The following is a 15,879-nucleotide window of genomic DNA, read 5'->3' as shown; positions in this document are numbered from 1 at the left end:
CTTTTGGGAAGTGGTTGCTCTATCTTGACAAACTTGTTAGGAAGAATCTTTTTTAACATTTTCATCTAACTGACTGCTTGAGCAATCTCCATACTATTCTTTGTGAATAGGTCGGGTTATTAGCTATCCTTTGGTGTCTGGCTTAAAAATGGCTATTTGAATTGCTATGTACTCAATAGTGGCATTCTGAATTTATGATATACTAGTGGACACTAGGCACATAGTTGTTTAGTAAAGTCTGCCATTTGAATGTGTCTTGAATATAGGCATTAACTGTTTCCCATTCTCAAACAAAAGTAAGAACTGGTTAGGACTTTGAAATGTGCTTTAGTTATTTATAGAGTATTTTCTTATCCCGAATACTCCTGCAAATTAAGTGTTCTTAAGAGTAGCACTTAGGACAACAACATGGGAAACAATTCCCTTCATTTGGTATGGTTGATAAAATGAGAAGACAAAAATAACACTAATAGGCATTCTTCCTCTTTGCCCCTGTTCTTGATGATTCCATGGTTTGAGAGTAGGAAAAAAAAAAAAGTTGTGCCTTTGAAAGGATGCAATTTACAATTAGGTAGTATTAGTGGTTCTCTCCTGCCTGAAGTAGACTATTGGATTTTTAATTCTTCTTTTCTATCTCAGAGAGTGAGGGACCTTTGAAAAGAGGAGGAGAGGAAATGGGTGGTCTCACTCTATCCCATCTTCCCACTCATATTCTCACTTTCATGGCACATTCTTCTAGCCAATGAAGTATATTTTGATAATTCTCATCTCAATGGGTAGCAGATAGCAGTCTCACAGATTTCCCTGGAAATCTCTCCAAGGAAATCTGCAGCTTCTGGGTACCCATGAACATAACATCTGAATTCTAGATCCCATAAAATAAATATTCTATTGTATATTTTCCATAATTAATGTTTACTTCCTCATAACAGAAATGTTACATTTTATAAGTACACTGATCTCTTTATTTCTTTATCAGTGGAAATTATTAATCTTACCACTGGAAAAGCTAAAATAGATTCAAATAGAGTGATCAGGCTTCTAACTTTAAGTACATAAAATTTATTTGTCATCCATACTGAATTGTAGTTCAATCACTAAGCTCTTCGTATTTATTTAAGAATATTTTTAAATAATAGTCCAATAAAAATAAAAATTGAATTGATGATAAGGATACTAATTATAAAGAATTTACACATAAATATTCTTATTGTCTCAAAATAACCACACTCAATCAAAGGCATTAATTATTCCTTATTGGTCACCCCTTTCGCTGGAAATGGGTAAAAGTATATTTGCAGTAGAAATAAAATAGTGAGTGGTTCTAAGAGAGTAGAAGAGGTTCTTTTAGCTCCTTTTAGCATCTGCTGGTTGCTGGTTTCTATGTTAACTTTGAATGAAATGTATACCAAAGCAAATACCGGACGTAGAAAGACAGAACATAGAAAGACTAGATAAAGATGTAAAATTTGAGCACAACAAGACATAACCCAAAGTCAAATAGTATATTTTATAAAGGAAATAAGGGCCTTTACCTGGAATAAAAATATTTTCCATATGTATTATAACATGGTAAAAGCTTGAATATGTCATTCTTCTGTTTGAGTGTGGCATATTTCCTCTATAGATTTCAAGAAAAGTGTATTAATGCAAAATATTTTGAAATTAATAATGATATCATTTAATAATATAATCCATGTTTTTAATGTAAACCTGTCATTTCTTATGTGATTAGATATGTGTGCATAAATATAAAACATATGTAAATATTTGTTCATTTTACTCTGAAATTTCTTATTTTCTTCATAAAAAAGTAACTTTAAGTGTGACAGATAATCATAACAACATATATTATTTTTGAGGTGTTTTATTGTTTTAAAATCACAGTATTCATGCAACCAAACCCAGGTTAATCCCTGATACTAATAATTCTCCAAGCTGGGAGCAACACTGTAGGGTATGACTAAAACCCCTCACCTCAAATAATAAATTTTAGAAACACATTAACTCTGCTTTCACATTATATCATTTTATGTCCACATTTTCGTGTTAAAGTATTCATCTTAATGATATATAATTTTTCAAAACTATTAGTATAACTATTTTGTACTCTTGTTTATGCCATTCTTCCAACATATTTTAAGATTCGTAATTTTTAGGTAGAATTCTTTATATTAAGCTCAATAAACATGAATGTGTCAAGAAATATTTAAAAAATTGAATTGGGTACTCTTAAAATGAATTTCCATTATTTTACATATTTTCAGTTTAGTAAATGTATTGTAATGTATTATATTCCTGATTATATTATATTCACATTTTCTATTTATAATAGAAATATAATTTATTCACATTTTCTATTTATATTTATAATGTGATTATAAATAGAAAATGTGATTATGTTTTTTTATTTAATGGATAAGCCCTCAGTCATAAATTTTTGCTTCCATTTGCTTCTAAATTACAACTAAAGTTTAGTTATGTTATATTTTGTTCTAAAATATGTATTTTTAAACAATTCATATTTTCAGTGTTTGTCTTTTTGCAACTTCTTTCTAAACAATAAATATTTATCTGCTTGAAACAGGTACATTTTGGCATTATTTTAAAATAAAAGATTAATTTTGGAATAAAATATTTTATGCAAATTGCATTTTATTTAATAGAAAAGATTAATGTTAAAAACTAATATAAGTAAACACTTAGAATTTTACATATATCATAAAATTTTTTAAACGTGAAACCTGTTTCTAACTGAAAAAGCACAAAGCCCCTTTTGTACTGAAAAAGCATGTATTTATTTCAACTATTTATACAGCTTTCAGATTCAGTTAAAATGAAATTTTACTAATTGTGAGTCAATATATATTTAACAACTCTGAAGTCATTCAATAAAATTGTAAAATGTCCAAAACTAGCTTAAACTATAATATGTAAGGCAAAACATATGTACCTATATGTTGCATTAATCTACCATTGACTAATCACATCCCGTTGTTCATTAATTTGTTTGAGTGGGCACCAGTAATGTCTCTCATTGAGAGACTTATTGTTACTGTTTTTGGCATATCCAATACACACAGATAGCTTGCCAGGCTCTGCCGCGCGGGCTCGATACTCTCGGTAGCTTGCCGGGCTCTCTGAGAGGGGCGGAGGAATTGAACTTGGGTAGGCTGCGTGAAAGGTGAATGCCCAACCATTACATGTTATTTATGTTTATTATGTTAGTTACATATTATGTCCAAGCAGGATTATATTATTCACTGTTAAAATTTCCATTACTGTTCCAGGAAGCTTCTTCCAGTTCTGTTTATTTTTGAATAAATGAAGAGAGGACCCTTATTAAAGAACATGCATATAATAAGTTTGAAAATATTCAAATTTTGTTTTGTTTTGTTTTGTTTTGTTTTGGGGGGGTCACACCCGGCGATGCACAGGAGTTACTCCTGGCTCTGCACTCAGGAATTACTCCTGGTAGTGCTCAGGGGACCATATGGGATGCTGGGAATCAAACTTCTGTTGGCTTCGTGCAAGGCAAACGCCCTACATCCTGTGCTATCGCTACAGCCCCATTCCAATCTTCATAATAGTGCAAATGCAGTGAAGTGTTATTGTTAATAAATGCCTATAACTTTCATTTAAATGTTATATGAAATATTTCTTGCAGGACATATACTAAGGCTGGTAATAGCTCCCGTAGTAGGGAGAAGTCTATGGTGTACGAAACTAAGAGTTTGATCACTCGTTTGGAATCCAAGCAATAGGCCAACCCTGGGCTCTAATGTGTCTTGGGTGACTCCAGATTTGAACATCACCTGCCCTGTCTAGCCCCTCTTTAAAAATCAACATTATTGTTTAGTATTTGATTGGAGGATACCCATAAGCACAGTAAATGTCTAGGCTCTTCTGCATTTTATAAAGTATTCTAGATCTATTTTTAAATATATGACTAATTGCTAACTTCGAATGTTATGGGCTAACTAAGTGAATAAATGGCGAAGAATATAATAGGAGCATTTACTATTTCAGTAATACTTTTTCAGTGAATATTAAAAAGGTTAATATTTTAGTAACACTGTAGCACTGTCATCCCATTGTACATCAATTTGCTCTAGCAAGCACCAGTAACATCTCCATCGTGAGACTTGTTACTGTTTTTGGCATATCGAATACGCATAGGTAGCTTGCCAGGCTCTGCTTTGCAGGCGGGATACTCTCAGCAGCTCGCAGGGCTCTCTGAAAGAGACGGAACAATCGAACCCAGGTCGGCCACGTGCAAGGCAAACTCCCTACCCACTGCACTATCGCTCTAGTTCAATATTTGTACATATGACTATTTACTATTTTTTTTTTTTTATTTACTATTTTAAGCCTAGCCTACCACTTAGGAGAAATTGACAGAGATCAAGACATACTAGGGCAGAGAGAAGGGGGGAGAGCCAGGAACTGTTAAAATTAAAAATTTAAAAATTAAAAACATGGAATGGAGACAGAAAGTACAGCAGGGTTGGTACTTACCTTGCACTGACTGACCCAGGCTGAACCCTACACATTGCACAGGGTTCCTCAAGCTCTTCCACGAGGGCTCTCTGAATACCTGCAGGTGTGACTCCCCCAAATAATAAACTCCTGAACTATAAAGATGAACACAAATGAAGACGTGCACAACAAACATAGTTAACAGTTTCCGAGACATTTTGGACAAAATTCCATGCTAAAATGGCATTGTATGCAGTAGATTATAGCCATGAGGTTTTATAAACATGTTTTTTTTTTCTATTTCCTGCAGCTAATACAGACAATAAGTGCAGTAGACAAAGATGACCCTTTAGGAGGGCAGAAATTTTTCTTCAGTTTAGCTGCTGTCAATCCAAACTTCACAGTGCAAGATAATGAAGGTAATCTGAACTTGTTCATTGTGATTTAAGGTCATGTTAATAAGAAGTTCCCCCTAAAGTTATCATTACCATATACATGATTATTAATTTATTCGTTTGCATTGCAACTTTTAATCAGAAAATGAATATCAGAGTACGTATTCTTTGACAGTGTCTGGGATCTTGAATTTTAAATGAATAATGTACAAGAATTCTCATTTGGGATACTAACAGAGAGAATAAATCTTGAAGAGATTATCAAGGTTAGAAATGATCTGTTCTTATAATAGAAGGGCAGGCTTCATGGGGTAGGGAATTAAGTTACTTTCGGTGGTATTGTTGATTAAATTTCAGTGAGATTTAGCAGCAGCATATTTATAAAACCAAAAGATACAGAAGAAAATGAGTGAGTGATCCTCCCGTGAGGGGATTAAATGCAAAAGCAGAAGAGCAAGATATATCATTGCCCTGAGTAATATGAATTTGATGCTAATGAGTTTTTTTAAATAGAACACTGAAATTGTATTTTTGCATCCTCAAAAATTAAAAAACATCTTTGAGGAAAAACATATGAAAATGATGACTATTTTTAAAAATTTGAACAGCTTTATTCTTTGGAAAATATGGTAATTATTCTAGTCTAAACAAAGTATATAATTATAGCTTTTCCCTACCTTATACATTTGTTAAACTAATTTTATCAGCCAACTTTTGTTAAAAAGACATGCTTATTTTAGTGCAAATGCATAGATAGTTATTTTAAAAATAAAGCTATCCACCACATTTGGCATATTTACAATATCTTCATCACAGTGTATTTATGTTGGCAGATGCAAGTGACTATATTAACTTGAGGTTGTTACCGGATAACAGAATGTCAGAAGGTAGTTTAAGATAGTACGTAGCTTCATGTTAAATCAAATATTAGTTAAGACATTTGAGAGCATAAAATTTGAAAAATCAGCTAGAGGAGGAAATTCATTTACTAAATATAAGTTTATAAAATATCTATTTATTTTATCTTCTGGACACCTAAAACAATTGTGATTGAAAAGCTTCAAAGTTGGTAGGTAAGATACAAAAGCCCAATTACTTTAAAATTTAGAACATTTAAGTTTAATCTACCATTTCAATGTGCTGAACCAAGCTGAAAATGAAATATAAAACCTAGATTGGATATCCTTATCACAGAGTTGGCAGTACTATACATTGGTAGCTGTATTTTAATTTATTTTATGTTTCTATTAAATCGAGTCCTGTATTCTAACAAGGTACCTCCCAATTTTTAAAAGTAATGGAAACTTGTAATAGAATTTTCTTATCATAAAATTTCATACTCACTGGGGAACAACTCGGGACTTATCTTAATTTTTGGCAAGTAGTACAATTTTTCTATATAAGGAAGAATTCCTGATGTTTTATTCAAAGAGGTCAAATTATCTGAATGTAAACCTCCGTAACTAATTAGCATACCACTAAAGTCTGATAGAATATTTGATATGACCTGCTGTGCTATTTTCTGTTATTGGACAAATTCTGAAAATAATTCCAGTGACATAGACCTTTAAACTTTAGATAAACTTTAGAAAAATACCCTTATAGATAATCACTAATTCACCTTAAAATCTTTAATTACAGGGCATAAATATTTTTGTCATTCATTTTTGGGTTCTGTAAAACCACACTTGGAAATTTTCATTAAGATTTTCTTTCTTTTTATAAACCAATAGGTTAAAAGTATATTTAATAGGTTTTAGAATATTTAATTAAAATTTTTTCAGCAGCAGTTTAAAGATAAGATTCCATTTTAATTAAAACCATTGTAGGCAAAAAACAAATTTAAGATTTAAAAATCAAAGTAAGACAATTCTAAAATTAAATGTCCATTAATATGTTAGTGTATTGTGTAAACACACAAAAAGAAAGGGGACACCACACCGGGCACAGGGCGTTCTATCTCTCCCACCAACCGCGTTCAATAGTGTCCAGCCGCTTTCCCCTACCCTGGGGAAGTTGATGGTGGTGACGAGGCAGGCGAAGGAAGTAACAAGGGCCAGGCTGGTTGGTCTCAGTTGCAGTTTAATCCATTCCCATCTTCATTCTCCTCTGATTCTCCTCCTGTTTCTTCTTCCCCCCATGCTACTTCATTCTCCTTCTCTGGATCTGGATCTCCATCTAGCTTCTCTAGATCTGGCACTGGAACTGGCCCCCAGCCCACTCTTATAGCCTAGTTAAATTCCCCAGCATAAGGGGTTGGGGCTTACACATAGGTGTGGTCACAATCAGTAGGGGTAAAGTTCTTTCCCTTAGGGGATGCTTCTTCTAGGACAGATTCTCTTTCAGCAGGACACCCACCCAAGAGCGGAATCCCATGGGTGTGTTTCTCCTCTCCTTGTCCAACTAACATATAAGTATTCATAATATTAATCATTTTGTATGGACATAGCAAGAGATGCATTATACTTATAGAATTGCTCTCCTGGGGTCACCTCGATCCCAGACTACAGTGCTCAAGCCAGATTAGTCTTTCCTATCCCTAGCAGGGTCTAGTCTCGTTGTTGCTTTTGGATCATGACATGACATGTCCATGACCAAGCTCTTAACATATAGTTAAGCATTAGGCACTTTGGCCAGCCCATCTCGATGCCAGGGTAGCACATAACTCACCGCTTGCCCTGGGTCCATCCCGTCCCTCTTTGGGACCCTGCTTTTGGGGGTGCTGGGAAGTAAGGGCAGCTGAGGCTTAAGTCGAGAAAGCAGATGCCTGGGAGTGAATAATATTTGAAGCCAATTAAATCCCATGTTACAAAAGCACATTAACAGCTGCCTTTCTTTGTCCATACAAAAAGGACATTGCTTTAAAGTAAACTATTCAAAAGACATACGGAGAGGAGAAAGGCAATATTAACTTACAATACAAGTTCAGTGTCCTAGAAAGGTCTGACCGGAATTCCAAATTAATAGAATCTGATTAGGGGGAAAAGCTGATAAACTGTTTGGGGAAGAGAGCATAGAAGTGACTAGGGAGCACTTTGATGTGTGACCCAATAAGCCTAAGTTCCGTGTGGCAAGGAGAACAGGACATACCAATGTTGTCTTAAAATGTTTAGAGATTATTACCAGATAAACCCAAACTCTTTGTGACAAGGGAGAAAGGACAAACCAATGATATCCTACAGTGTATGTTGGAGAATGGAAATGCTATAGTATATTACTTCTTAGAAGATATAAAATTTTAAGACAACCAAAATTACATTTCACTCTTAAAATTGACGTATGTGCATTCAAAGTATACTTGAATGTATGTAGTTAACTGACGTGTATAATTTAACTTCCTGAGAAATTTCTCCTTTAGGCCCAATTTTGGTCTGTCACAGTTCATGAGGTTTTATTAGTGTTAGTTGGTTAGAATTTTAGAATTAATTCTGATGAAACACATTATTAAGCTTTGCTATCTCTAAAAAAGTAACTGAAAAATGGACAGTTTTCTTATGCATTGATTATAACAACTAATGCAATACCAGACATCAAATTTGATTTGTCTCGAAAACCACCAATATAGAGATCTGTGTGTGTTTTGGGTAGTATGTGAAAAGAACATTATTAAAATGTAAATAGTTAGTTAACAAAATTGATCCTAAAGCACTGTGTGTAGTATGATGTTAGTAATGTGCATATATATATAAAAATATTCAGAAGGAAATATACAAATGTTATAGTGGTGCCTATAGACAAAATATGTTTTACTTTTTTAAAAAAAACTTTTGCTCTACTTTCTAAATTTCTACATCAGTCACATGTCTGCTGTAATAAAAAGGTATTCTTATAAACTGATGTAGAAAAAGAAGTCCATTACTCACTATTTAGTAAATGATTTTGTGTTCATTAAATTAGCACTTTTTAAAATATTCATTTGCCAGATTTTTCCCTTCCCTATGGTGGCATTGCCTATTAAACTTGTTTTATTTGCTAAACAAAGCTAAGATTATGAGGACAAGAAAAACAGAATTAAAAAACCATGAGCTATTGATTTTATTTTTAATATTAATTATATAAAGTCCTGGAAGAATGTTTTGTTCTCAGGGATGCCACAATTCTCAATTTAGGTTAGTGGTTGAATTTTAAAGTTAGACAAAGAAAGGAGATTGTGCCATAGGCAAATCACTTGCTACATGTGATCCCCTGAGCCCAGCCAGAAGTGATCCTTGAACACAGAGTCAGGAGCAAACCATGAGCACGGCCAGATATGGTCCACAAGACAAGACCTGCCCAAAAGAAGATATTTGTACAGTAAAGTGGAAATAGGTTGCTAGTCTTACTTAATCCACTTCTTTTTGTGCAGCTATTAATCACTCCATACCAGTTAGCTTTCACCAATATTTTTAAATCATGTATTGTGCTTTTTTCTGGGCGAACATCAAAGTTCGTACATATTAAGAAACTTTCTACTTCTGGTTGCTCATAAATTAGGACATGGGACTGTTGACTGATTATTACTTCTAAAAGTGCTATGTACTTATAACCTATGCAAGTTCATATTAGATTTATGGGCATGTTGTATGCCTGCCATTTACCATTTACCATGATGTACCTCTTGGTATCAAAAACAGTTAAATTTTTAAAAATGTCTGAAAAGTATACATCATTAAGGCTGTCTTCAACATTGACCACTTACATAACTGACCATTTGCATCTGAGAATGAGTGGAAAATCTAACAAGGAAACAACCATCATACTGGATTCCTCCAACTACATTTTGGTTTTTCTCATCTGTATTTTAATTGCACTGTAAACGTTTGTGTAAGAAAATGGATGCCAGTTTTCTAGTTTCCATCCTCCCATTATTATGAGATAAACTTGTAATGCTTTAACGTTTATTTTAGATAACACTGCCAGAATTTTAACGAGAAAAAATGGATTCAATAGACATGAAATCAGTACCTATCTCTTGCCTGTGGTGATATCAGACAACGATTACCCGATTCAGAGCAGCACAGGCACGCTTACCATCCGAGTGTGCGCCTGTGACAGCCAGGGGAACATGCAGTCATGCAGTGCCGAGGCCCTCCTCCTCCCGGCTGGCCTCAGCACGGGGGCTCTGATTGCTATTCTCCTCTGCATCATTATTCTTCTCGGTAAGACTGTAAAGAAAATGTGCTTCTTTCCTAGTTTGCCAATGAGCTTGTAAATAAAAAATGTTTTCAAGTGTCTATTCCCGAATGAATCCCAAAGATGAAAATGTGCAAGGCACCAACGAACTCAGAGATGTTATGGATATTCTAATATTTCAACTAATCCAATAGAGGTAGGGCTTTCCTTTATCAATAGGAAATGAAACCAAAAGTTAGAAATATGCAAGCCATTTTCCAACGTAACAGGATTTCAGAGTGGCTGGGCCAACAAAAGGCTGATAGTTGCTGGAGACATAGTTCTTCAGTACATCCAAACCTTATTTGCACTTTCTTTCTTTCCTAATCATAGCTAGATGGAGTCTACTAACATACTTCTTCCCCCAAATAGTATTCGAATAGCCCTTATTGTCGTAGTGTAGGGCTGGAGCGATAGCACAATGGGTAGGGCGTTTGCCTTGCATGAGCTGACCGGGGTTTGATTAGTCTGTCCCTCTGGGAGAGCCTGGCAAGCTACCGAGAGTATCCCGCCCACACAGCAGAACCTGGCAAGCTCCCTGTGGTGTATTTCACTGTCATCCCGTTGCTCATCAATTTGTTCAAGCAGGCACCAGTAACGTCTCTCATTGAGAGACTTATTGTTACTGTTTTTGGCACATGCAATACACATGGATAGCTTGCCAGGCTCTGCTGCACTGGCTCGATACTCTCGGTAGCTTGCTGGGCTCTCCAAGAGGGGCGGAGGAATCGAACTCCGGTTGGCCACGTGAAAGGCGAACGCCCAACCACTGTGCTATTGCTCCAGCCCATGGTGTATTTGATATGTCAAAAACAGTAACAAGTCTCACAATGAAGACTTTGCTGTTGCCGGCTCAAGCAAATCAATGAACAATGGGATGACAGTGCTACAGTGCTAGGAATTCCCTCAAACTAAAACTAATTTTATAACTGAAAGCAAATTTTTTATTTTGAATTTCTTGGAGAAAAATCTGATAAAATTTATTTTCTGTTTGTATTATTTTGAAAAAAAAAAGTGCTGTCTTGTGACCAAGTTAAAAATTGTATCTTAAAAAAAAAGAAATGAACTTTGAGTATGGAGTCAATTAGTAAGTTTTATTATCCTTTTTCTATTATTATTATTATTATTATTATTTTATTTTACTTTTTGCGTCAGACCTGGCAATCCACAGAGGTTACTCCTGGCTCTGCACTCAGGAATTACTCCTGGCATTGCTCAGGGGACCATATGGGATGCTGGGAATCGAACCCGGGTTGGCCGCATGCAAGGTAAATGCCCCTCGCTGTGCTATCGCTCCAGCCCTTTTATTATTATTTTTACTGGGTAAGATTTGTTTGATGATTGGAGGGTTAAATTCTTCATTATATATTTGTGCACGCCAGTGAGTGTGTTCCGTGTATGCATGAATCCGTGTATTCATGAATTTAGACAAAGAAAAAGGTCATCATTTCTTAAAAAAAAAAAAAAAAAGAACAGTGGTGACCTACTTTTTAATCATTATAAAGGTCAAGGACACTTATCACCAGATTCAAACTTTTTTTATGTCATGTTTAAAAAGTTCTTTTCCCTCTTATACACGCTTGAAATTAAGCCTTACCATTCATTCCATGCTAATAAAAAAGCAAACATAATTTACCCTTCTTATAAAAACATAATTAAATTAGTTCAGGCTGCTATAACAGAATACCCTAGACTCTTAGCTTCAAGAGCAGAGATTCATTTCTCAGAATTTGGGGGCTGGGTACCCCAGGTCAAGGTTACAGCAGCTCCATGGTGATGAGACATACTTCTTATTTGGAAAGTGGTCTTTTTCTTTTGTATCTTCACATTGTTCAGCACAAAGCAAGCAATCATTTCTCTTGTGTCACTTTTTATAAGGGCTTATTTATGAGGGCTTCACCCACAGTATCCAATGACCTCCCTGAGGGGCCCATCATGAATAAGATCGCAGTTGGGCTTGGACTTCATTATATAGATTTTCAGTGAATACCTGGAGTCTTTGGCAATAATAAATTCCATATTCTATTTTTTTAATTTTATTGAATCACCATGTGGAAAGTTGCAAAGTTCTCAGGCTTATGTCTCAGCTATACGATGCTCAAACACCCATCCCTTCACCAGTGCCCATATTCCACCACCAAAACCCCAGTATACCTCCCACCCCCACCCCCCACCCCCACCTGCATAACTGATAAAATTCATTTTATTTTCTCTTTACCTTGATTACATTCCATATTTCAACACAAAACTCACTATTGTTGTTGGAGTTTCCCCAAAAAAAAACAGCCCTACTGAGAAGGAAGCATTTGATAATTAGTTTTCCATTGCTGAGAATGAAGAGATATGCAGGTTTAGGATTTCTGTATTTTAGTATTTTAGTAATTAAGTCCAGGGAGATTTATGTTAGAAATTGCATCATTTCCCTTCCTGGGGCAGCATGGGGCAATGGCTTAGTTCACAGCCTAGAGACATCGCTAGAAGCACTTGCTGGGACCAAAAGTAGTCTAGCTGGTCTCCGGATCTTGGTCGATCAACAGCAAAGTGGCCGCACAAAAGCATGGCCACCCAGGTCGAATCTTGGCAGAGCTCAAGCCGGTATCGGCCCCAGCCCAAGACTGCCCAAGCATCCCACTGTTTCAAGTTCATAACACTTTTTTTTTTCCCTCCTTCTCGCGCCACCAAGTTCATACCTGCTTAATAGTCCTCATAATATGGCTGATACCATGCTGCTTCTCCCCAAAAAGGGAAAAAAAAACGAGAAACGAGAAACAAGGATATTTCTCCTCCTCGGCCGGCGTGGGGCTATGGCTTAGTTTACAGTCTAGAGACATGGCTGCAAGCACTTGCTGGGACCAAAAGTAGTCTAGCTCAAATTCTATATTCTTAAAATATTTTTTCTATAGTAGTTACAGAATATGTATGTAACACACAAATATGTAATGTGTGTTATACTTTTACTCACCTGAATTGAATTCAATTTTTTTCTCCTTATTTTAAAAAATAAGGAAAATATATGAAGATAGTGAAAAATGGTAAGAAACTAGTGAAAATGGAGTGGGAGTGATGAAAACTTTCTCCTATCTTTCATATTACGATTATTTAAAATAAGAAGGTGATTTTTTAGATGGAAGCAAATTTTCTGAGTGAAATAGTTTTCAGCTTATGGATCTAAACTTTTTAAAGATGCATTTAGAGGAGATTAAAGTATGATTTTTATTTTAGCTAGTTCAATGTACTTTTCACTCTGTTTTTGTCATGATTTGATCCTACAACTTAAAAAAAATCACAACACATGCATGTCATATATTTCCATGAAAATTTTATGAATGATTAATGCTCAAAACTAGCATTTCCTCCCAGTAATTAAGACCTTTTTCAACAATATAGGAAAAGGTACCCATAAATCCATCAACAAATCAATCTAGCAGAAACCAACACATCACATCCTGTAAAAAAAAAAAAAAAAAAAAAAAAAAAAACGCTACCTATTTTTACCCTCCCTGGTTCATTGGGAGCCAAATTAAGTTTATTTCTATTTCAATATGCCATTGCATGCTATTTTTTTATGCAAAGCATACCATTCCTAGAGCAATCTTGTAAAAGTAGTTTTAAAAAAAAAATATTCACTGTATTTGAAAATATTCTGCATTGCTGTCCAGATCAACTCAGAAACCCTGTTCTTCAACACTATCCTCCCCCGTCCCCCCAACCCTGGGTAAATTCTCCAAATTCCACCTTCATTAACCCTTTCCCTGTACAAAATAATTGCTAAGACTACATACATCATCCAGGGGCTGGAGCCATAGTACAGCGGGGTAGGGTGTTGGTCTTGCATGCAGCCAACCCGGATTTGATTCCCAGCATCCTATAGGGTCCCCCAGCAGTGCCAGGAGTTAATTCCTGAGTGCAGAACCTTGGTGCATCGCAGGGTGTGACCCAAAAAAGAAAAAAAAAGGAAGGAAGGAAGGAAGGAAGGAAGGAAGGAAGGAAGGAAGGAAGGAAGGAAGGAAGGAAGGAAGGAAGGAAGGAAGGAAGGAAGGAAGGAAGGAAGGAAGGAAGGAAGGAAGGAAGGAAGGAAGGAAGGAAGGAAGGAAGGAAGGAAGGAAGAAGGGCTGGAGTGATAGCACAGCGGGTAGGGCGTTTGCCTTACACGCGGCAGACCCGGGTTTGATTCCCAGCATTCCATATGGTCCCCTGAGCACCTCCCAGGAGTAATTCCTGAGTGCAGAGCCAGGACTAACCCCTGTGTATTGCCGGGTGTGACCCAAAAAGAAAAAAAAAAAAAGGAACACACCATCCAGCTCCAATGCAATCCCGTCCTGGCCCTCCACACCTCCCCCCCCCCCCAGGGAGGCAAACCTTGCACCCTGCCCCCTGGTTCCACGTGCACTGCAAGGCTCTCTGATTCCTCTTCTCTTATTTCTTTTTCCCTTCTTCCAAGTGATCGTCGTGCTGTTCGCAGCCCTGAAGAGGCAGCGGAAGAAAGAGCCCCTGATCCTGTCCAAGGAAGACATCCGGGACAACATCGTGAGCTACAACGACGAGGGCGGCGGCGAGGAGGACACGCAGGCCTTCGACATCGGCACCCTGCGCAACCCCGCGGCCATGGAGGAGAAGAAGCTGCGGCGCGACATCCTCCCGGAGACGCTGTTCCTGCCCCGGAGGACTCCCACGGCCCCCGACAACACCGACGTCCGGGACTTCATCAACGAGCGGCTCAAGGAGCACGACCTGGACCCCACGGCGCCCCCCTACGACTCGCTGGCCACCTACGCCTACGAGGGCAACGATTCCGTCGCGGAGTCCCTGAGCTCCCTGGAATCGGGGACCACCGAGGGCGACCAAAACTACGATTACCTCCGGGAGTGGGGTCCCCGGTTCAACAAGCTGGCGGAAATGTACGGGGGCGGGGACAGCGACAAGGACTCTTAACCCAGGCTCGGCGCCCCGGGCAAGCCAGCAAGAAGAGGGAGCATCTCTTGGGAGCATCTCTGGGAGCATCTCTGGGAGCATCTCTGGGAGCATCTCTTGGGAGCATCTCTGGACCTGCCTCGCCTACGCATCCCTGAGAGTTGAGAGCATCCCTCGACACGACTCCCCCCTCCCCCCATTGCCTTTTATAATTTGTTCATTAATTCCATTAATTCTTTCCTGTAGGATGTCTCATCATGGGAATATAGACGACATTTTTATTTAATCACTTCCAAGAGCCAAAGCTATGGAAATTCAGTGTTCTCCATCTTAGGAAATAAAAAGATAACTGCAGAAACACGAACAGGATATTGTCCCTTACAAAAAACCTCACACACACAAGCCGCTTCTGTGAGATACATGCCCTGCCCTTGCAAAATGAAGCTTTTCAAAAAAGAAAAAAAAAAGGTGAAGACACATTTTAAGGTATATCCTGTTCTGTACATTAAATTAAAAAAAAAAATCAGCAATGTACATGTGGTGTTAGTAGGTGTGATATGCAACCTGGTATACAAAATGTTTGTGCAATTTCATTTCATCAAATTCTATCTGCTAATGTTTTATATTTATATTTTTGTATTTATTTTTAAAAAAATAAACAAGTTTTTACAACTAGATTGTCTCCAGCTGCTTTTATCTCTAGGAACTGAAGTTTGCTTCATCAGCTCTGTATCTTGGTACAAAACTAACATTGAGCCTAAAAGAAGAACACTGAGACATTATAGTTACTATTGACAATAATTGCTGTGAGTTCTTTTTGAAGGGCCATTTAGCCAAATTTATAGTATTTAGGTAAGAATTATTTTTCCATTGAGTCTTGCTATGAAGTGAGATGTGATAAATTCTTCACACTAAAAGCAATTTACTATTTATAAACAATTTA

General features: G+C 36.9%; 1 protein-coding gene across 1 annotated transcript in view; it reads left to right on the top strand.

Annotated features, from left to right (window-relative positions):
- CDH10 (cadherin 10) overlaps positions 1-15,611 on the top strand; it is a 166,343-nt gene extending 150,732 nt beyond the window's left edge. The window contains exons 10-12 of the mRNA XM_055144962.1: positions 4,790-4,898; positions 9,761-10,012; positions 14,467-15,611. Coding sequence (XP_055000937.1) covers positions 4,790-4,898; positions 9,761-10,012; positions 14,467-14,957 — 852 coding nt within the window. The 3' untranslated portion in view covers positions 14,958-15,611. The remainder of the gene's footprint in view (positions 1-4,789; positions 4,899-9,760; positions 10,013-14,466) is intronic.
- The last annotated feature ends 268 nt before the right edge of the window (positions 15,612-15,879 follow it).

This window comes from Sorex araneus, chromosome 1, assembly GCF_027595985.1.
Source record: "Sorex araneus isolate mSorAra2 chromosome 1, mSorAra2.pri, whole genome shotgun sequence".
Taxonomy (NCBI): Eukaryota; Metazoa; Chordata; class Mammalia; order Eulipotyphla; family Soricidae; genus Sorex; species Sorex araneus.
This window is presented reverse-complemented; position numbering and strand designations above follow the sequence as displayed.